The 23,398-nt window shown below is 47.9% G+C and overlaps 1 protein-coding gene across 23 annotated transcripts; it reads right to left on the minus strand.

The window, feature by feature from the left end:
* Positions 1-36: 36 nt before the first annotated feature.
* LOC120821085 (mitogen-activated protein kinase kinase kinase kinase 3) lies at positions 37-23,375 on the minus strand. 23 transcript variants are annotated; one of them, XM_078104297.1, is made up of 35 exons: positions 23,109-23,375; positions 19,683-19,740; positions 19,477-19,567; positions 19,329-19,393; positions 19,166-19,221; positions 18,557-18,604; positions 18,367-18,409; positions 18,205-18,277; positions 17,949-18,080; positions 17,758-17,820; positions 17,584-17,665; positions 17,376-17,492; positions 15,608-15,686; positions 15,452-15,510; positions 14,509-14,571; positions 12,897-12,949; positions 12,365-12,403; positions 11,229-11,300; positions 8,079-8,130; positions 7,791-8,004; positions 6,653-6,762; positions 6,530-6,571; positions 6,289-6,373; positions 5,416-5,495; positions 5,258-5,318; positions 5,054-5,171; positions 4,922-4,980; positions 4,707-4,810; positions 4,255-4,426; positions 3,877-3,945; positions 3,701-3,793; positions 3,550-3,620; positions 3,326-3,381; positions 3,184-3,234; positions 37-2,654 (listed from the first exon to the last, which is right to left on the minus strand). In XM_078104297.1, exons 1-35 carry the CDS (start codon positions 23,205-23,207, stop codon positions 2,567-2,569), a joined length of 2,817 nt encoding a protein of 938 aa, XP_077960423.1. In that variant the 5' UTR covers positions 23,208-23,375; the 3' UTR covers positions 37-2,566. The 23 variants fall into 23 exon arrangements, with proteins under 23 accessions (XP_077960423.1, XP_077960412.1, XP_077960424.1 ...); XM_078104286.1 differs by having other exon boundaries at positions 7,611-8,004; positions 12,897-12,940; positions 23,109-23,374; XM_078104298.1 differs by having other exon boundaries at positions 6,530-6,568; positions 23,109-23,374.
* Positions 23,376-23,398: the final 23 nt, after the last annotated feature.

Consider the following 23,398-nt stretch of genomic DNA (forward strand, 5'->3'; position numbering starts at 1 on the left):
GAAAAAACAATCATAAAAAGAAGCAGCAAACAAAGGTTGAGTTCCTTCTTTTTAATGTGTTAACCCGTCATCTCATAAATCTGAAACAAAATATAGGCAATTATACAGTATGTAAAACAAACCCATTTTTATTTTACACTATGTACATTTCATAACATGTGCGTTGCATTAAGAACCAAACAACAACAAGTTACACAAGGAGACGTAATGTAGCGACGGAGACGTGCTTTGTGTTTGGGGATACAAGAGATGATCATCTGTGGATCTTCAACACTGACGTTCTACTTGTGTCCATGGCAACGGAAGTTCATTTAATCCCACAGAAACATCTTCTGGAAAAAAGGAAAGTTCCCCCCAAATAAAAGAAAAGTTAGAAAACAGAACCAAAGCGATGTGAGGTTCTAAGAATCACCCGTTTCAACTAAATAACAGTTTTCTATGATACAGGACGAGCTTTTTGTTGGCCGACGATGTTTCAAAATAAAAGCACCTGGGCGTTTCAGTGGAATCTGTCTTCACTTTGTCTTCATGTCTTTTAATAACTTTAATAACTTATCGGTTCTTTAACTTCTGGTCATTTACATTCGTCTACTCATGGAGGATAAAAACATTTCCTGGAGTTTTAAACGTCTTTCCACTCCGAAAAAAACTTTTCTCATCTAAAATTCTTAATAAAAACAGATTTTGGCGTGACACTAAAAACGATCCCGAATGTGAGACATTTACCTCCAATAGAACTAAAACGACAGAAGTATGAAATGTGATTTTATATTCATGAGTTTTAGATTTTAAATGTTTTGTTAAATAACCTGATTATGTGAATACAACTTGGCTGCAACTCTGAATCTACATTTGACGTTGGGTAAAAGTTATAAAACAATTTAACATGTTTTATAACAAATAACCAACTCTCAAGTTGACTTTTTAAAATATTTAGATTCAATTAGACGTTTAAGCTTTAAATCTTTAGTCAAGCTGTGTATTAACTTCAGAGATATTACAGTGACTTTAATCAATTTATAATATTTAATTTCGTCCTTGACTTGATGCAAAAAGGGTTTAAAAAGGTCTCGTAGCTAAAAGAGAAGCTTGTGAGTAAATGTGTTAAATTGTGTCCTGGTTTCTATGTGAATAAGAACTTTATCTGAGACACTGATCATATAATTGATGGACCTTTAACCGTGTACAGAAGCCCTGAGAGGCCGGCGGTCCTCGAGATCTCTGTTTATCAACTCAGAACAAGTGAACAATAATTCTAAGTTTGCCAATATCATTTATAACGTATTCTTTATTTTTCACCAAGTGAAGAGGGGGAACAAACCAATGTTCTAGTAAAAGTCTTTCAGGTATTTGAAAAACTTTTCTCACCTGTTCTCAGGTCATAAATAGAGAAAATCAGATCAGACTTAGAAAGATGATCACCTGGTTGGGCTTCTGTACAGATTTAGGAGACAGATCTGCAGAATAAATATTAATTAATGTTTTCTTCTGTTTGGAACATTTGTGTATTAATATCATTTTATCTGTTGGAGCTCTTTCAAGGGAAACAAGGGTCACATGTTAAAACCCAGATCCGTTGTGCGTTCGTATTCTGTCCACACGCACGGTGAAAACACACACGGTCATATATTAGAATGACATCACATTTGTTTGTCAAACACCTTTTTCTCTGTGCAAACTTTAAACACCAGTGGTTCCATACTAAATAAAAAAAACGCTTTCTGATTAAAAGAATTAAAAAAAGAGGGTGTCAAAAACAACGGTCGCTACGGCGCGAAGGAGCAGCACGTTTCTATGGTGACGTGATGTGAAAATGGCCGTTGGTCGCTGAGCCCCGCGTCACATGATCACGTCTATCTCACACACGCCACTACGAGACCTACGTCGTCTTCTTTAGTGTTCATCTGTCAAAAATACTACGTTTATATTTACAACAGTTAAATAGAGGTGGATTAAGCACTTGTGTGGTGACGGCGTCGACGCTGGCGGAGGTGCAAAGCCTTTTTTTTCTCCTTTTAATATCCTTTAAAAAAGCAAAATAAGACAGGAAACGCTGTCCTGCTTGTTAAAGGTACATCATGCCACAATAAATAACGGTGTTTAAAAAACAATAAAAAAAGAAGAGGCATGGGAGGAGGAAGAAGAGACGCCGAAGGATTTCTGTGCAAGATGGCTCCTCAGTGAAGCGTTAGCGCAGCTAGCGTAGCATGTGTGGGACCAGAAGAAGAAGAAGAAGTAGTGTCGGCGCCACACTTTGCGTGCCGTACGGGGGGGAAAAGGTGGGACGGTTTTCAGGGACGATCCCCGGCCGCCTCGAGTCAAACTGGCCCCGGACCAGCAGTCGATAAGCCCCGCCTCCGCTACCGCGGCTAAGCTACGTACACGTGTGACACGGCAGCCCCTTTTCTAGAATCAGCCGGGGATCCACGTCTGCACCAGCGGCTCGTCGGGAGGATTTGGCGGAAAGGTTTGGACGTGTGTGTCAGTGTGTGTCTGTGCTCCCCGTGTGTTGCATTAGTGGTGGCTAGAGCGTGTTTAAGCACACGTGTGTGTGTGTGTGTGCGTCTCAGTAGCTGTTTTCATGGCCTGCCAGGATGTACAGGTTGCTGTGGGCTGTGGGGTTGTCGGTCGGCCGGCTCTCCAGCACCACCACCCTGCAAAACACACACAACACACACAACACAAGCACACACAGTTTAGTTTGTGCGGAAGGTCACACGACTTCTTAAGCTTTTAACCACCGACTGAAGAACAGCGGCCTCTGGTGAAGAATAAATCAATAACATCAGTGAGTGACGACATCGTGAAGAACCAGGAGTTTGTGTTGATTCATCGCAGCGATGCGTAGAGGCAGAAGACAGACCCACACAGGACACGGTCCCAGCCGGGAGAAGCCCACGACGTAAAGAGACTCGCACACTCGGCACGAGACACATAAACGTCCCGTGTAGGAGATGCTACACAAACCCCGGATGGGACTGAGGAGGCCTCCAGTTTTACAGCAGACCAGATGACCAGATGAGAGCATTTTGGTGTTTGAGACTTAAGTCCCTTCATTCGCTCTCTTCCGTGTCTCTCTCACACACACACACACACACACACGCACACACACAAGCTCCCGGATCAATAACACCGATCAGAGAGTCCCGAGAGGAAGGGAGGAGGCCGGCGAGCAGCGGGTACCTGGGCAGAGCGACGCCTCTGTTGGTGTCTGGGTCTCTACAGTCGGTACGTCTTCAGTGATGACACATCAGAGAGGGTGTTAGCAGGGACGCGTGTGTGTGTGTGTGTGTGTGTGTGTGCGTGCGTGCGTGCGTGGCCTCACCTGTCTGACCCCAGTAGTCTGAAGATGCGTGTGCTGTCAGAGATCTCCTGAGTGATCTGATGAAGACAAAGTAACAGGTTATAACACACTGACGGGCTCCATTAAAAGTGTACATTTCCCCTTATTTTCAATGACAGTTTTCCAGGTTTTCCCAGGACATCAGGAGACGAGCTAGGAGACCAGCTAGGAGACCAGCTAGGAGACGAGCTAGGAGGCGCTCTCACCTCGTTGGTCTTGAAGCTGCGTCCCTGCATGCCGTGCCTCCAGAAGGCCAGCACGCTGTCCTGGAGACAAACTGACAAACAGGAACAACATTCATTCACTTGGAGACACGGAGATCTTCCTCCTGGGTTTGGGTTTCTAAAAGCTTCTCACCCGTCGCTTCGATCTGGAAGTTGAAGGTGAGCTCGGCCGACAGCTTCCTGCTGGACTTCAACCTGCCCTGGAGGTTCACGATCTTTATGCAGCCTGCGTGGGGGGGGGGGGAGAAGGTCAAAGCCGTCATGCGGTGCGAGCGGAAGCTGCAGCGAGGAGCAGGCAGGTGGACTCACGGTCGAGGCAGACCAGGATGGTGTCCCTCTCCAGCTGAGTGACGTGGATCACGCAGGTCTGAGGGGTGTCTGCAGAGAGACGTCACAGCTTCATGAGGGAGCACATCTCACCTCAGAGGCTCTCAAGTGCTTCTTCATAGTAACCACATTACGGGGGATTTGGACTAATCAACAATAATCAATATTAGTTTGCGTATAAGAGGCGGTGCTACAGCCTGATTGACAGCTCTCTGCCAGAGCAGTCCTAATATGGTCACTTCCTGTTCACCATATTAGTCGGGGGTATATATATGTATATATATATATATATATATATATGTGTGTATTAGAATACACAGGGTCGGGACCTCACACAACACACACTGCAGCTGTTCTCACTTGCTTCCGTGAACCAGGAGGAGGTAGAGTTGGGGTTGACGGTGCCGAAGCGCACCACCTGGTTGAGCTCGGTGCCCTTGCTGACCGCCACGCAGATCAGAGGGTAGGTCTGCTCCGGCACCACCAGCATCTCAAAGACCTCCAGCGGACACGGCAGCGGGAAGTCGATGTTCTGAGGGGGCGGAGGGAGAAGTACAAAGCAGAGCTTTATGAAACTGAGGAGCAGGTCCCGTCACGTTTTATATCATCTACCATCTTCTCACCACAAGTAGAGAATAAGAAAAGGGGGGATAAAAGAAAAGAAATGTCTTTTCTATACATTTCTATAGTAAACTAATCACATTGTATAAATCATGACACGTTGTGTTCAAGGACCATCGGAAAGATGAAACACTTTGCCTGGTTTTAACCGTAGAAGAGGAAAAGGCGTCACGTGTGCACAGCAGACCGACCTTGATGAGCATGAACCTCTGCATGGACTCCACCCACTCCAGCAGCATGACGCTGGACTGGAAGGCTCCACACAGGTACTTGTGGCCGGTGTACGGGTTACGGACTGAAACAGAACGACAGGGTCTCCCTGAGTCTCAGACCTCAAACTCTCCACTATCAAGTGTTTGTACAGCTGAAGCCGTGAAATTTAAAGCCCGGATCCACTGAAACTCACCTACGCAGCACTTTTGGCAGCCTTTAGTGTCTGGAATCTTATTGGACACTGCGTACTTCCTGCAGTCAGACAAAGACGGACATTACGAAAGTAGCTTAAGGGGTAAAGGAAGTGAGGTGTCGATATGTTTACCTGGGAATCATCTTGTCAGGCAGCTTGTGAGTGGGAATGGCTACTGGTAACTTCTGTAACTGCCTGGCCTGCTCGAACAGGCCGCTCAGCGCGTGAGAGTAGAGCTGGGAGGCTTTTCCTGCTCGGGGGGCAAAGGTCACCATGACGACGGAAGAACAAAGCTTCTTTTGTTGTTTGACTTCATAAAGAAATGCAGCAGCTCACCGGATATGGAGAGAAGACAACTGTTCATGACGTAGAGCCAGGTGCACCTCCGAGGAAAGAGCTGCAGACGAGCAGGCGTACGAGTACACAAGGGGAGGAAAAGGTCATCAAAGGGCCGTCTTCTCAAACATCTCAACGAGGCTGGTCTCCAGTCTCACCTGTTCCATCGAGGTCTCGTGGAGCTCGTTAAGGTTTAACGTGTAGATTCCCTCCTCAGCCCCGAATATCAGATACTGGTCTGAAAGCACAAAGACGACAGCTCACATTAAACAACACAGAGTCCCTGTAGGAGATCCACTTCCCTCCGGCCGGGTCTAGTTTCCTCCGGGCGGGTCTAGTTTCCTCCGGGCGGGTCTAGTTTCCTCCGGGCGGGTCTAGTTTCCTCCGGGCGTGTCTAGTTTACTCTGGGTGGGTCTAGTCTCCTCTGGGCGTGTCTAGTTTACTCTGGGCGGGTCTAGTCTCCTCTGGGCGGGTCTAGTCTCCTCTGGGTGGGTCTAGTCTCCTCTGGGGTGGGTCTAGTCTCCTCTGGGCGGGTCTAGTCTCCTCTGGGTGGGTCTAGTCTCCTCTGGGTGGGTCTAGTTTCCGGGTCTAGTCTCCTCTGGGGCGGGTCTAGTCTCCTCTGGGCGGGTCTAGTCTCCTCTGGGCGGGTCTAGTGAAGATGCACTGAGGCGGGTCTAGTCTCCTCTGGGCGGGTCTAGTCTCCTCTGGGCGGGTCTAGTCTCCTCTGGGCGGGTCTAGTGAAGATGCACTGAGGCGGGTCTAGTCTCCCCTGGGAGCGGGTCTAGTCTCCTCTGATTGAGTCTAGTCTCCTCTGGGGCGGGTCTAGTCTCCTCTGGGGCGGGTCTAGTCTCCTCTGGGCGGGTCTAGTGAAGATGCACTGAGGCGGGTCTAGTCTCCTCTGGGGCGGGTCTAGTCTCCTCTGGGCGGGTCTAGTTTCCTCTGGGGCGGGTCTAGTCTCCTCTGGGGCGGGTCTAGTCTCTTCTGGGGCGGGTCTAGTCTCCTCTGGGCGGGTCTAGTCTCGTGTGGCTCACCTCTGGTGTCGGGGTTGATCCAGGAGGTGGCGCAGTGGATCTTCAGAGGACACCCGTTGAACACCTTGGAGAAACAGGCTCCCATCTGTGCACGAGACGGATCAGAGACGATATTCGTGACCTCAGATTACGATATAAACAATATAAACATGAAGATGCACTGAGACGCATCAAAGACCAAATAAGAGCAGGAATTCTCGCCAAAGGTCAAAATACAGAACCTCGGATAACATCCACTTACGTGAACTTTAGGCGTAGGAGGAAGACCGTTGCTGATCGGCTTCTGGGACGGACGCACACAAAATAATATGAATTTCACATTCTGGGGTTTTAAGAAAGGAGAACGTGAGGCGAGCGAGCTCACCAGAACGTCCTTCTTGTCCTTCCTGAGGGGGACACTGGGGGGCATGGTGGACTGTCTCTCTGCCGGGCTGTCCCTCTCCCCCCCGTGAGGAGCCGTGTTCAGCCCGTTACCTGCAACAACAGAGACAGCGCTCATCACCCGGGACGGCCGGCCTCTGTGAGCAGGACGCCAGAGGGAGCAGGAGGAACCACGGAGCACCAAATACAGCCGTGAGCCGGTCTTCACCAACGGGGGGGAGCCGGGTTCCAGAGAGGAACCGCTTCTATAGCAGCAGTACTTTCTCTCCTCGTTAAAGCGTCACCTCGCCTCCATCGACCGAGAGAAAACTGTCATAAAAGCTCCCAAGTCAAATATCTTTTAGACATGTGAACCCTGCAGGGGGTCTCTGGAATATTTAAACCGCTACAGTCACACTGATATTGTTTGTTTCTGTTCGGCTTCTTCTCTCGTCAAGGAGAAAAGAAAACCTTACTAACCGTAATATAAGTGGTCTCATTCAGGAAACTTGATCCATTGATAAATGACTCATCAGATGAACGTTTTGAACAGTGACGCCTGTGAAGCCGTGAGCATCAAACGGATCATAGAGGGAAGCCGATGGACAAAGGATCATTTTGTGTAGAAGTTTCTCTTTAGGTCGGATTCTGTTTTAGTAGAAATAAAACGACGAGGAGAATCAGACCGTCAGGACGATGTTTGGCCCTCGTCCTTCCTCCTGGGAAGCGGGGGGGGGGGGGGGGGGGGGGCTACTGATCGATTGATCAAACATCCGATCACACAGAGAAAAGGACAAACACTTATATTGAGCAGGAGCTGATGGAGCGGAAGAAGCTACAAACAGGAGGTGTTAAATTACCCATGAAACAGGCGGGAGGCGCGGGGGGGGGGGAGGGGGGAGACACCAGTGGGAGGGGGGACGGCGGGGGACACTACCGATCTACTGAGTGGCTGCTCTTACTCTCTTCCTTCTCCTCCTCTTTTTCCTGCTCCTCCTTCCCCTCCTTCAGCACCTCCCACGCCTCCTCCAGCTCCTCCTCTGTGTGAGGCGTGTGAAGCCACTCCCAGAAATGCCTAAAGCTCCCATCATCCTCTGGGGCCGCGCTCTCCACGGCCGCCGCGTGCTTCGGGCTGTCGTTACCTAGGCTGCTGCGGCGGTGGGGCGGCAGCTTGGGGGGCGGCGGCCTCGGCGGCACGCTGGAGGCGGGCCTGGCGGGGCTCGCCGTCTCCGGGCAGCGCTTAATGGTCCCGTCCCCCCCGCCGCCACTGCCGCCGTCGTCCTCGCTGTGCGGGCGGCCGTCGTCGGGCTTCTGCAGCGGCGGCGGCGGTTGTGGTGACGAGCAGAGCGACTTCGGCTGATGAGAAAGAAAGTTTCCCATCATGCAACAGGCGCATCAGGTTTGAAAAGGGCGTTGAATGATGCCGGTACCTTTGGAGGAAGAGGAGGCGGGACCTTCGGCCTCATGATGGTGCTCGATTTGCTGAGGAAAGAGGAGGAAACGTTTGAGGATCTGCGTCTCAAGACTGAAAACAACAACAACTGGTTTCATTTTAAACAACATTCAACGGCTTTGTTTAAAGCTCCACTTCCATAACGAAGGACGGATTTCATACGAACACACAGGAGCCCACAGACACAAACGGATCCACACCCGATACCATGTAACATTTAGGAGCACGGTGTGGTTTCTATTGTATTTCATGCATATACTGGACATCGTTGTCCAGCTGCGTTCACAGGCCTGTTTGTTCTCCCTCTGCCGCCTCCTGCGGACGTTGGAGTCGTCGTCACCGTAGCCGGTTCGCTAAGGTTCTTCTCAGCTTCTGGTGGCTCTAAATCTTGTGACGAAACCTCTTTCGCGTTAGTTGAATCTTCCAGATCTCCCTCACCCGATTCCTCTTTCCCTTCTGCTCCTTTTCGCTTAAAATGAAATTTGATGTTCTTCATTTTGACGTCTGCAACGTAAACTTCACCAATCCAGCAGTTCCCACAATGCCGTGAATTCTGGACTACAGAGCGCACCTGAATATAAGCCGCACCACCTACATTTAGAACAAAAAGAGACGTGTGTCTATAAGCCGCAGGTGTCCACGCGTGCCGGAGAGGCCTTTCTGTCTCAATCAGAGACCACGATGGTCAACCTCTAAAATCTTCTTTTCGGTGGCGAATGTTTTGGCTTTCAGTCGCCTCGGCCGTCTGCGCTCTGTGTCTGTCCAAGAACGTTTAAGCTCGATCCTTCTGCTTTTATTCCCTCTGGAAGCTTTTGTGGTCTTTTTACACCGAGTACGTTCTTCACATTGCGTCTCCAACGTCTCACCATCGATTCATTAACGGCAAGTTTACGCGCAGACGCTCTGCTTCCTTCTGCGGCAGCCCGATTGGCCGTAACTTAAATGCATTCCTACGTGTTTGAAGATGAAGCGTCTAATGGACGATACATCAGCCGCAGGGTTCAAAGCGCGGGAAAAAAGTAGCGGCAATTTACGGTAGTTCAGTGACGGGTCCGTTGCAGAGCCATAAAGAAAGAGAGAAACTTCCACACTTTTTTATACGACTGACCAGGAGCGCAGCCACTTTTCAGCCGGGAATTTCAGGCCGAAGACAGAAAGTTCAGCTCTCACGATCCTGTAGTTCTGTTTTTTTATTAATACCATGGTTCAACAAATGTTATGGTTAAATAATGATCCACTTAAGATGAGAAGTTAAAAATATTCCACATGGATGGGTTTATAACAACAAATAAAGCGTTTCAAACGTTTCCCACTCTTCAACAAAGAGGCATATTGAACTAATGTTTACAGTTCAACTACCTCCATTCACCCTCTGCAGCTCACCCACAATGCAGCAGCTCCTCTGGTCTTTAACCTTCCTAAGTTCTCCTCCGCTCTCTTCACTGGTACCGGTGGCTCATCCAGTTCTAAACATGGTGCTCACGTACCACGCTGTGAATGAATGGGGTCCAGCTTACATCCAGGACCTGGTCCAACCCGACATCCCGACCCGCACTCTCCGCTCTGCATGTGATAAACTGCTTGTTCCTCCTCACTGAGAGCAAAACACTGGACTAGATCTCCACTCTTTGCTGTCCTGCTCCTAAATGGTGGAAGGAGGTCTGTGAAGACATCAGGACCACAGAGAGCCTTCACATCTTCAGACTAAAGACACACCTCTTCAGACTCTACCTCCACTAACACACTAACTACCTGTAGCACTCACATTGGACTTATAATGGTTCTTATCTACAGCAAGTTGTACATCAGCTTATTTTAGGAAATCACACCTTCTTGTTCTTCTGAGTTTGTGTCCTTATGGTTGAAATGTTCTTATTGTAAGTCGCTTTGGATAAAAGCGTCAGATAAATGACATGTGACGTGATGTGACTCACAGTGCACAGTTTGTGAACAGCATCCACAGCATCAGTAAGCGCCTGAGCAGCTCTGGTTTCAGCCACTTCATCTAGAACTGTGTCGTTGCTTATAGACATGAGGATTTCCTTCTCTGTGCACAATAACATGAATTAACGGGGAACTCAATGGTATACTTCACATGTTGCGTGTATTGAAAACAGCCCGTCACTCGCGCACTGTGCTCCTAAATTATTTTTCATGTTCGCACACACCTATTTTTAGGCACAAATGCGAGTGAAATATCATTGGGCTCATAGACAGATGTATGGAGAGAATCACATGAACACAGAGGAACATGAGCATGTAGATTACAGCCTTAACGCATCATGGGCAGAAGCTACGGAGCATGTTAAGGGTCATGGGAAAGACGTGTGCTGGGGTGTGGGAAGGAAACTGCGGTATAAAGCGTCTAAATAGGAGGAAGCTTGATCACGCGCGGCTCTCCACGGAGACGAGAAAGAAGCGGCTTCCATCACCGGCTGAGGGACGGACGTCCGGCTTCCTTCTCGTCTCCCTGCAGAGCTGCACGTGCTGCTAGCAACACGTTAGCAACGAGGCAGTGTTTCCTCTGGGAGGAAGGATGCACAACAATGAGATCAATCACAATGATAGTCCAGAGATATAAACATGATCGGGAAGGAAGGAATGAGAATATCAGGAAATTATACTTAAATGCGTGAAGCTAGCAAGCGTGGTTAGCTTTTAGCTAAAGCTAATAACTTGGGAGGATTACACTTCAAATGGATCATTTTCTGACAGGAACCGTACTGTGTGTGTGCGTGTGTGTGTGTGTAGTGGAAAAACAATCCAACGCTCTGCTCCACTGCAGACGTTTTTGCACAATGAGGCTGGACGGCAAAAACTGTTTTATAGGAAGCAGGAGATTTTCACACAACGTGTAGAAAGAAGTGGAGGATAAACACAACGCTTCAGCCTCCAGGTGAGCTGCTACCAGCCTGTTAACGTCACGCAAGACGGATGCAACGGCGCGCACACACACACACACACACACACACAGACACACACAGGTTTGTGCGACAGAGATGCGTCGATGAAACTGTGGAAACGACGGGAAGCCTTCCTCCTCGTCTCCCTCTTCTTGCTCACGAGGAGGGACGAGGGGACGAGGGGACAAAGGCTTCCCGCTCTACATGGGGGGGGCGGGACTTACTGAGAGTGAGTTTCATCATCATCTGCACCATCCTCATCCTCATCATCATCCCCTAAGTAAGCCACATGGCCCCTGGGAGAGGAGGTGGAGATAGGAGGGGGGAGGAGAATAGAAATAGAGGGGTTGAGGTGGGGAGGGCAGAGGAGGGAGGGAGTAAGGGAGCAAGCAGAGGAAGTAGGGGATGACAAAAGGAGGAGGGAGATCCGAGTGAAGCTTCATCCACAAACTACCTCTGACCCTTGAACCCAGAGCTAAAAACGATCTTTCCTACAGACTCCAACGAACGGATATTAAACCGTATAAATCATGTGTTTAAAGATGTTGATTGTTGCAGAACTTTGATTTGATCTCAAATGTTCCTTTAATAGTTTGAAACAATCTGCATGTGAATTACAACGACTTAATAAGCCTGAGAGAAGGAACGTTATTCTGAAGGCGACAGAGCAGCTTCACGCTGATCCAAAGAGCCGTGAAGTAGAAGATATTGACATTCAATTGTGAATATTGAACAACATTTATGTGAAATAGAACTTTACTAAAAAAAGAGCAAAGCGTGTATAATTACAAATCCTCTTTAGGAACACAACCTCTAAAAGATGGTTCAATTAAAATAAAAGTTAATAGTCTACATTTCTGCCCTCGAGCTTAAACTCATAACTCAATACATTTTTTTTGTGTTTGCACAAAAGTAAGAGTTAAAAACGTAGTGAGACAAAACTATGAACTAGCTAAAAGTATCCAAAGGAAGTCCGTAAAGTGTCTTCATGCAATGACGATGAAACATCCACCATGTCCCCGACTCGTCTACTCTGACGGAACAAAGGAACTGCAGATTATTACACACGGTCGACGCACATTGACTCCAGCTGCCGCTAAACACCTGTGCGTGTGCGTGTGCGTGTGCGTGTCTTTAAGCCGTGCTCTTGCAGGAAGCTCCTATGAAGCGCAGCCTTTCATCCCCGAGACACTAAAGCGTGAAGCGAGACGCAGGAAGGAAAATCCCAGAAGCACAGACGCCGCGGCGTTAGTGGCCCGTGATTGGCTCGGTTAGTCGCTGCCAGGACTGTGATTGGCCGGTGGGTGGGCGTGGTTAGAACACCAGCAAATCAAGAGAGGGGGGGCGGGGTTTGACTTACCTCTGGTGAAGCTCCTCCTCCACCGATTTGAGGAGACTCCTGTTTGAAGAGTGAAGAGAAAAGAAATGATTATATGGAACATTAATAATAATTTATTCACAGACACTAAAGGTGTGAGACTGAGAAAGGAGCAACATAACATATTGATCCCTGATCACGTTGTTTTTCACCCCGATACTAATTGCTGATCATTTACGATCCACATTGGAAGATAAAGATCAATGTTGGTCGACAAGGATCCGGAATATTTTGTTTGTGGCTACTTTCTAAAACATGAACACATCACAATAACGTTATAATACTCTCGTTTTCACTGAGCAGAGCCTGAACGCATCATCCGTTAGTTAGCTGCTAGCCGTTAGCGGTGCTGCTAACATTACTACCTCTGATGATGTTGATCTAAACACTTTTTTACGATGTCACAGGATCATAGACTAGAATGGGAGGGGTGGTGCATTCAGGGTCCCCGGTCTGTTACCCCTCCAGCTGTAGGTGAAGGAGTAGGAGACCAGAAGGACAGGAAGTGACCTACTTGTTTCCTCCCAGTAGACTTGGAGAATCGTGTCCGTACTCCAGCTGCAGGTCCTACGAGACAAACGGACGACATGAGACGACTCTTCTGAAGCGGCTTCATTTCAAAAGGGCCGGAGCTCTCGGCCAAGTGTCACATTGAACAACTCAAACCCTCAAATGAGAGGAAACGGCTGACGGGTGACGTCACGAAGTAATAAAAGCCCTCGGGTCATTTCATAAGTACAATAAGTACAGTTTGTGTAACGTGTTGATGGAGAAACATCCGACTCCGTCGAGTTCACATTGTGGCGTAAAAACATGATGGAGGATGTCTGGTTTGCTTGTGTGATCAACTAAAGAGAAAAATATGTTTTATTGAACCCTGATCATGACTTATTGCTGCTGATAATAATTTTTAATCAATGATGAATTACATTAACATCCGATCTGTTTTGTTATGTCAGCTCGTCTACAAGAAACTAGAATAGTTGTAATCAATTAAATGATTAATTGATTACAACTATTCTAGTTTTTTGTAGTTTAAATGACTTATTATTAGAGCAGATCATAATTAATCCGTAATATCCATTTTATATTCATGTGAAAACATCTGAAGTTTATCACCAAAACTAAATTGAACAGTTGACACATCATCCTTTTCACCGAGCAGAGCCTGAACGCATCCTAATGTAACCAAGTCCAGCTCTGCTGGTTAGCCGTTAGCTGGGCTAACGCTAATAGCTCCACTCCTGTTGCTCTAAACACTGATTGGTTTATGATGTCACACGATCAGAGATTATTGGAGGAGAAAACTTTACACTCAGATGTTTAAATGTTGGGACACGTTTAGGATTCATGAAACAGTTTAATGTTCCTGCAGCGACAATAACAACAATTCTCCATCACATGAAGCCACAATGTGAACGCAGCGAGAGGAACACACACACACGCGCGCAGTGTGTCAGTGTTTCGGTAGGGATGCTGAGGTGAATCTGACCTTTGACCCCCATCTCTGTTTCTGTGTTTTTCTGTTTCACATAAGCTTCAATTTTTAAGGCAAATTGATCTCATTTTCCATAAAGAGACAACTGCACTCGATCTGATGGAAATATGAGGTTCCTACATTTCACACACAGTGAATCTGGCCTTCACTGCTGGGGGGGTCACTCGTACCCATAGAATCACCATTTGATTGTGATGTTTGTTTGTGTGGATGTGTGTATTTAACCTCTGTATCTGAACACAGAAAAAAGGAGGAAGAAGAACAACAACCACATCACTAAAGACTCTTATCACCATGACAACTAGGACAGCAGTCAGAGCGGCAACAGCAGAGTTCAGAGAGAGAAGAAGAGAGCGAACAGTAACAGACGGAGCCAAGTAGATGGAACAGAACCGTGGGGACGGAGAAAAACACACACGTTGGACACGAAGCAGCCAAAAACAAACCAGCAGTCTGGAAAGATGAAAATATGAAGAAAGAGTCAAAGAGCTCGGAAGGAAGGACGCGTCCTTCAGGAGGACAGATCAGAGACATTAAGACAAAACAAGAAGGCATAATGTGGAAGAGATGATGACGGATTAAATAATAAAATAAGACGAGAGAGAGAGACAGATAGAAAGAGTACTACCAGATTAGATCTCGCGGTATAGTAGAGCTCCTCAACACAGTCCAGATAGGGCTCAGATTCACACTGGTCAGCAAGACAGAGCGAGAGAGAAACCTCAGTTAATACATGACCCTGGACTGATGCAAGAGAGCGCGGGCAATGGAGGAGACGCAGTATTAGTCTGATGGGAAGAGGAAAGGATTAAAGGGGGGAAGCTGGTTTCGTGAAGCTAACAGGAAGTTAGCATCACACTGGGGACAGAAAATAATCCCGTCTGAGATACTTAAACGTCAGCGAGATTTCTCATCTATAATCATAATCTAAGCTAATAACCAGTTCATGTCTAAGCGTGAATAGTCGGCAGAGGTGAGAAGTTAACGTTGGGCTACAGACGAACTCCGCGGTCACATGACTTCACGTAGAGAACTAGTGAGGAAGTTTAATCTCATTTAACAAACATCGCAGCTCCTAAACTCTGAGGGGCGTTCACTGACCCCGTTCATATCGTAGGAATAACCGCTCTTCAGCCCGTGTGAAACACAGGCCTCAGTCCCGGCTCCGTTTGTTGATAAGGCCTTTAACCATCGACCACGTGGGAGTCTCACAATGCTGCTGCTTTAACATTATTACGTACACAAACAGCAGTTTAATACTACAAACCAGAACTAGTCACACAGACTCCATCTAATGACCTTCAGGGAGCGGGTGGAACCTGAAGGACCCACTATGTTCCGTAACATGATGTAAGGTAGAAGAGCGAAGGAAGCAGAGAAGAAGTGGACGCGTGGAGGACTTAAGCAGGACGCTCTGAGAACCCGTCTCACTTTTCCACCAGAGTGATGAACAGCAGCGGAAACAACTTCAGCTTCTACGAGACCGGCTGAAAATACCAAATGACCGACATTTCATTCCAAACCTGCAATGTAGAAATAGAGAAAATAGACCCTTGGTAATCCTCTCTCACCGGTTCGTGGTGAGGCGCCGTCTCCTTCCTCAGCGGAGCGTCAAACTTCACCTGGCCAACTGGGAGGCAGAGAGGAGGTGAAAGCAGAGGAAAGACGGTGGTTATGGCGCTTTGTGGCCGAGCGTGGGACCCGTTCACGTCGCCCGGGGAACTCACAGTTGATCTCCGACAGCGTCTTCCCCTCCCTGGTGCTCCTGCTGGTGGACCGGATCCGATGAGGAACGGAGACCGGAGACTAGCGGGGACGAGAAAACACCGCGGGCGTCAAACAGCTGCTCAAAAAGACACTTGAGACGAGGACGACAGGTTGATTTGATGAACGCCGCACAACCACAACACAGCAAGGCGGTCACATGGTCTCGAGTGACCCGTGTTGCAAACAGCTGACTACAAAGTCTGAGCCGTGTCCTTTAGGAGAGACGTTAAGAGTGTCTAGATGTTCCTCTCTGGGTTTCCTTCAGTAGTAAGTATTTAACATTAACACGATATAATAAACACACAGCAACTTCAAACCATGCTTGTCTGAAGAAGACTCAAAGCCACATTCACTAATAGTGTATAAAGGTCCTCATCAGTAACAAAGGTTAGTACTTGAGGTGGCGGGTGGAGATGGCCTCCATAAACAACCTCCACCTTCTCTCAGAATGCATCTCAGGTCTCATGTTCATCGTTTCATCTCAGCAGCTCAGAGTAGAAATAGTTTCCCTGAAAATGAATTATGAATAGATTTACGTCTCATCTTATGGTTTCCATATCTGGGAACATGAGGGCGGTTTTCTTCTCTATTCAATTCAGCAGAAGAGAAGCTGAAGGCAAGAAGCACGGCGCCGGTTTCAGATGCATTGTTCAAAAAGAGCGAAGATGGCGTCGCCCATCGGCGGCCATCTTCATGAGCCACAGAACCAGAAGGAAAGGAAGCGGCGTTCAGTGTTGTCATGGAAGTGAGCGATAAAGTTGTAATCTTAGTCACAGCTACGTATAAACTACAGAGCGCTTGTTGTGTTGCAGTCGGACGAGCCGGCGGCGTTAATAATAATAATAATAATAAGTGTGGTATGAAGGTCCTGCTCCTCTATTGACAGAACTATTCTGAATAGAAGTAGAGATCGTTTTAAACACAGTTATCATCCCAGAAAGCTCTATAAGACGATGCTATTAAGCGTCTCATGCATCTACATCCGCTCTGCTCTTAGTTCCTCTGATTTTCAAGACTTCGTTCGATCAGAGTTTAATGATATTTACAGTATCTGGTTTGTTCCCTTTTCCAGCCGGCTGTCGGGCTTAAGGGATAAAAATAACAACTAGGTTTTAAGCGTTGATTCGATTGTCATCAAACAACTCTTGTTGGTTGCAAGAAAGTGAGCAAACATATTTCTGAGGAGACTGAGATATTACTGTAATAATAATAAAAATCAACGGCAGCGTGTCCTTGTGGTCACTGAAATGTTATTAAATAGACGGAGGTTATTTTATGCATCTGCCGTTTCCATGACAACAGCAGCAGACGCCCAAGTGAACCTCGCCTCCTTCCGTTCTTTGCTCCTGCTCCTCCAGCCGGCTGTTAGAACGACATCACTGCAGCCCAAACCGGTACCTTCCTGCGGGCGAAGCGGGGCGCACGCCGAGCGCCGGGGCTTATGGGTAGGAAATGACCCCTGTACTTAAACTGGGGAGGAGGCAGAGGAAAGGGGCGGGGACAAGGAGAGAGAGGATGAGAGGGGAAAGGAGAAGCGCTACCAGAAGGAAAGGAAAGAGGAAGAAAGGAAAAGCAGAGGAGAGAAGAGCACGAGGGAGGAAAGGAAATAAGGAGTCACGCGTGCCAGAGGCTGAATGGGGAGAAAGAGGTGCACCGTTAGGAGGGAGGAGATGCAGCGAACAACACGGCCGCTTCGCTGTCAACTCCGCCCACAAGGTCAAAGGTTACCTCGGGTTCAGGGTCGTCGTCGTCAAAGTCGTTGAAGGTGCTGTGGTCGGGGTTGTTGGATTTGTCCAGCAGCTCGATGGCCAACGTCCTGCTGAGGGGCTGGGACACGAACGGGTGCTGGGGACAAAGAGACAAAGACGTGTACATAATAATAATAATAAAGTAAAGAATAACAAGCTTTATCCAATATACACATTTCACTGCTCACCTGCAGCAGCTTCTCAGCCGTGGGCCTCTTCTTCGGGTTCTTGGTGAGCGACAGTTTGACAAAATGGTGGAAGTTGTTTGTCCTGTCGTCCAGCAGAGACAGAGAGACAACGGTCATCCTCTGGCACTGGAAGCATTGGTCAAACGGCGTCTAGTCTCAACATTAACATCTTACCACTTGACTTTATCTTTCAACTTAGGAGGCTGGAAATTGCTCTTTGTCATCAGGAAGAGAGCCCTGAGGAAGAGGAGGGCGAGGAAGAGGAAAGAGTCCGTTTACAGCAGAATACTGACGCGTTTGACACCGTGTGGAAGTCTATTACTGAGAAGACCAATACTCATACGCATGTACACACACACACACACCTCATGGGGTGCAGGTCAAACATGGGGGGCTGCAGCTCGGCCAGCTCTATTGCAGTGATTCCCACGGCCCAGATGTCACACAGCTGGTTGTAACCTCCTTTCCTCTCTACTGCTGCCACCTCTGGAGCCATCCTACGAGAGGGGGGGGGGGGGGTGAACAAGGAGGGTTAAACACGCCAACGTTGCAGACATTTCCTGAGGAGCATCCTGGCACGTTGAGATGTTACAGTGGAGAAACACTACAAGCACAACTGACCAGTACGGAGTTCCAATGAAGGACTTCCTCTTGGCCAGAGTGGCTGTGATCTGAGCCGACACTCCGAAGTCAGCTGGGGGAGAAGAAGAAGAGGAGAGTGATTGGATGGGGGGGAGGGGGGGGGGGCAGTAAACGAGGTTCCTCAGAATCAGAATCTCTCACCTAGTTTAACGTAGCCGTTGTCTGTCAGCAGGATGTTGGCGCCCTGTCAGAGAAAATAAATCAATTCATTTCTACTTCAAATGTTTGCGCTAAAAATCTTTTCTTGTGACTATTAATAATCATCGGATGACCTGTAATCAATGATGGAAACAGCATTGATGTGTGAGCAGGTTTTTGAAGTCAAACTCACCTTGATGTCTCTGTGCATTTTGCCTTTGTTGTGTAGGTAGTATAAACCCTGCAGACACGAGGACACAGCAGCCGGGGTCAGTGGGGGACAAAAAGCAACAGAAATCTGATCAGATCAGAAGCACCAGTTGTTAAATAAAAGCAGATGTTTGGATCCACTGAGACGTTTCCTCAGCGACACGTTGCAGCGTTCCTGTTATTTGAAGCCGCTGTGGCGCTTTGGGGAACAAGTTCGATCTCAGTATTTGTTTTATGTCTAATTTATGATTCAATTCAAATCGATATCACTTCAGTATGTTTTGGACCAGAACATATAACTTTTGTGACTTGATGAGCAGCAGGACACTACAACTACACACATGCGGCCTCTTTTTAATAGATAAGATAAAATATACTACTGAGCCAGAGTTTATTATCCATGAAATAAACACAATGACGTATTTCCTAATCATTTGAAATGCGTTTTTTTCTGAAAATAACCACACAAGTGAGTGTATAAGTGTATAAATACACACACGGGTGTGAGAGCAGAGCTGGTTGAGAACAATGAGAAGTGGAGACCTTCAATAACTTTGTTGTCCCAGCAGTCAAAGACCAGAGGACACTTTACCTGGAGGGTCTCCCGGGACATGTAGGCTATCTGAGACTCTGACAGCGGCCCGGTCACTGAGGGAGGAAACCGGGAAGGGAGCGAGGTCACACGTTGAGGAAAAGGGTAACAACTAAGAGCACTCTTATCTCCAATCCGTGTGTGTGTGTGTGTGCGTTCTCACCGTGGTAGATGTCCTGCAGAGAACCTCCTCCACAGTACTCCATACTGATCCATAGTTTATCTCTCCTGAACGCACACAGACAACGGGCCGTGAGCACAACGCGCACACGCCGCTCAGTTGTGTCCTTCGCCGTCTCTCACACACTCACCGGAGGTAACTGCCGAAGTAGGCCACGATGTTGGAGTGTTTGCAGTCCTTCATCATTATGATCTCCTGCTGCACCACAGCAAAGTCCTCACCTGGAGGGAGCACACGTTCACCACCTATTGCCACTACACTGTATGTGCGTTGGGGCGGAGAGCGGCGCTGCGGGACGGATGGAGCTACTTATGAACAAAGGGGGGAGGAACTCACCCGGCTCCAGTTTGATGACTTTGATGGCAGCCAGCTCTCCTGTGTTGACATTACGAGCCTGAAGGAGGGAAGGAGAGAAGGAAGAAGTGAACGTCCTGCTGCGTTCTTCATTCTTCAACGTCAGCGTGCAGCGCCGCCTGCAGACCGACGGACTCATCCGCACTTCATGCACCGCCGAGGAGAAGTGGACCATCAGAAACACTTCCGGTTCTAAAGAGCCACTAGAATTATATGATATAATCATTTTTTGTTGTTATTTTTCCCCACATGTCTGTTCCACGCTGAATTAATTAATTAATTGATTAATATGCCACGAATATGCCCCCAGCGGGGCAGAGAGCGCCAGAGTGACTACACCCCCCCGAAGCTTTAAACCTAGGAGAAACAGTCCTTGACTTCCTGTGCGTTTAAACAGAGGAAAAATAAAAATGAGTTATAGTGAGCAGCTATGGACAAAGAAACATTGCTTCCCCCCATGAATTGATGTCATTAAATGACCTCCTCACACGTACTTCGGGCGCCTTTAGGGACGCAGGTCGTGAACTACAGCGCGGGATCGAAGCGGAGGAGCGACGTCTCGCCTCCACAAATAAACAACAACAGTGTTGGTGAACGGGCCTTTGGGAGAGATGTACGCAGGCCGTGTGCAGTCTACTCTCAGCGTGGACGTAAGCTGCGGCCCCCCCGCGACCTTTCAGAAACAAAGAGGAAAGAAGGAGCAGGGCGGCTTTCCTCCAATAACGGACACGCAGCTAATGATTCGTGTTAAATAGCTGTGAGCAGGTCTGGAATGCTCTGTTTACACTGCACCATGAGAAGCCAGGAAGAGCCGATCAATAAGCTGTGAAACACTCACTTTCAGCCAGAAAGCCTCATTGAGTCTGTGGAACTCAACCTGGCCTCACCCTCATTACAGAGTTCAGGTATTTTGCTCTCAAGGCTTGAAATAAACTTCCCAGGTTCCATTGGCAACAGTTATAAAAAAAAACTGGCCGAATCAGTGGAAACCATTATTTCAAATATACAAAAATATAAGGACATCAAACAAACAGGACAAGCGCTGCACTACTGGTGACCAGTGAACCAGGAGCTGAGGGGAAGCGGGAAGCTTCGGCTAGCTGCTAAGCTAAAGTACGGCCGCTAACAAACAGCTCGTAGACAACTGTGGGACCAGTGAGAAGGACGCAAAGACCACAATCAAAGATCGTGACAACAAAACATCAGTCCACAAACCAATGAGGGACATCGGCATGACTACGTCCCCTTACACGTAAGCAGCAAGAACAGAGACACATCAGCCTTCATGTCTTCATTACGCTGGCGTTTAACTGCAAACTATATCACTTATTTAAAATAAACGTCTTGTGGGACCCAGTCGACGGGGAAATAAGTGAATCTTCTTGTGTTCTCGTGGTCAGAGCGTCAGTACCACTACCAGCCGGTCCTCCTCCTTAAATCAATTACAGGATCCAACGGGGAGCGCTGGCAGTAAAGCAACTGGCCAACAGCATCGCAGGAGGACAGGATCTGCCCTCCCTCCCAATTATCACAGCGACTACTAAACCGCGTGGAGCCCAGCAGGACGAGGGAAGCGCACCAGGAAAATCGCCAGCGGAAGACGTGGGACCGACAGGTGGTGATGTCTAGACGGTTTGAAGAGCTCAGGAACTGAACTAGAGGGACCTGACGAAACCGCCCGGCGGCCCAGTTGAACTCTTTAATCAAATTCTTTTAGTATTTTCCAGCTGGAGTTTTAACATAATTGCAGTTATTTTATGGGGTTTTAGTTTAGAAGCTTCTTATAATGTTGATTTTACGTCTTGTGGTCCATGCTGTGCTCCTCCCGGTACAAAAGAATCTGTTTTTAAGGAGACCTAGAATCCCCAAACTAGGTGGCGTTGCTGGTAAATGTTATTTCATTTTTTATACATATTTGCATTGGATTTTAATTATTGGATTTTAAATCCCGCCTCACAGGGCTGACACTCGCACTTTGTTTCCTGCTCAAACATTCCCATACAAGCCGCGGGTTTACATGGCGCGGTAGAACCAAATAAAGGCATCAATGAGGTTTACCCAGCGCCCGGTGCTCAGGGGGACACCCTTTAATCCAGAGGTTTCAGGTTTGGGCCCCAAAGTGTGTCTCATCAAACTTTCAGGGTTCAGTGGCTCCATTAAGATGAAGGACCACTGGTTCAGAGGTTTATCTCGCCTGACCTGACCGATGTGCTGATAACACTAATCAGAAGCCATCCTCACTGAGGCATCAATGAGATCTGATGGCTGGTTTTCACACTTATGGGAAATCTGTGTCAGATCTATGATTACAGTCTCATAAATGGGACTCGAGTCTGAAGTTCGCATGGTCGCATTTGTTTTTAAGTCCTGCAGCATTACTTGTGTTCTCTCATATGAACGTTGCATTCCACTTAACTTGATTATACAGTTTGGTACGGTGTCATTCTATGGAGCGTTTAACGGGACGGAGCTGCCCCTCTCTGCGGGGCGCAGGCGGCCAGCAGGCAGCGCAGGGCCCCGATGGAGCGTCCGGCCCCACATAACAGCTATGGATAATCATACATGCTACACAGAAATCAAACCTGCGAGTTTACTTAATAGGGCTGACTGGGGCTGAGGGTGTTGCGACATGAATCGTAACTATAACAGGTGATGAAATGCTGGTTGTTGTTGTTGTTGTAGCTAGCTAGATAAGCGCGTTAGCTCAGGGAGTCTAGTTAGGCAGCTAGCTACCTGTCAGTCTCTCGCTATATGTGAGCGAAATGGAGACAGTTTGGTTTCATTCAGGTAAAATTCCCAAATATCACCCTACACGGTGGACATTATGTTGTTCCTGCTGTGGTTGTTTTCACGCACAGGTTATAAAACCACAGCTTCTTTCACCATTTGTAACAAACTGCGAAAAAAGCCTGGTTAGCTCCTCGATGCTAGCAGGTTAGCTGCGTCCGTTTTCGGACAGCCAACTAGCGGCTAACTGTCTTTTTTTATAAACGGACAAGAAAAAACGCCTCAACATCTAGACAACGAAACAGACGTCGCCGTAGCGTACGTTAAGTCTTCCAACACGTGTCAAAGTGAATAATGACGTAAACACCGACGAGGAGGTTTGTAGTTAGCTTGTCATCTCTCGACTAACTGAAGAGCTATTAGCTAATAAATGTCGTTTCTTTAAACCCCGGATGTTGCCAAATGGTCTGGCCAAGGCCATAACAAGCCGCAAGAGACCAGCATCCCGGCTACGTGTCCGAATAATGGCGCACAAGCAGCGATGAAATTAACCTAACATGATACGAGGTGTGAAAACGAGCTAACGGTGGCTACACGATTAGCTTGCAGCCGTGACAGCACGTCCGATAATGGACCCCTCTGTGGCCGCTTCGCCGCAGTGTGTTTTCTCCCATGTTTTACCTTGTACACATCTCCGTATGTGCCGCTTCCTATCCGCTGGATCAGCTCGAAGTCCTCCTGCGGATTCCTCCGGGACAGGTCCACGCTGGAGTTCATCATTCCCACGGCCGAGTGCGGCGCAGGTGTACAGACGCGAGCCACTCGACGAACGCACGAGAAACGCTTGTTGTTTTGCAGATAAAAAAAACCAAAACAATACCGCGTCAGAAAATCGCAGCCCGAGTCCGCTGTGGCTCCAACATGGCTGCCACTGCGCACTGAGCATGCGCAATAGATGATGGGGTTCATCC

The sequence above is a fragment of the Gasterosteus aculeatus genome, chromosome 6, assembly GCF_964276395.1.
Source record: "Gasterosteus aculeatus chromosome 6, fGasAcu3.hap1.1, whole genome shotgun sequence".
Lineage (NCBI taxonomy): Eukaryota > Metazoa > Chordata > Actinopteri > Perciformes > Gasterosteidae > Gasterosteus > Gasterosteus aculeatus.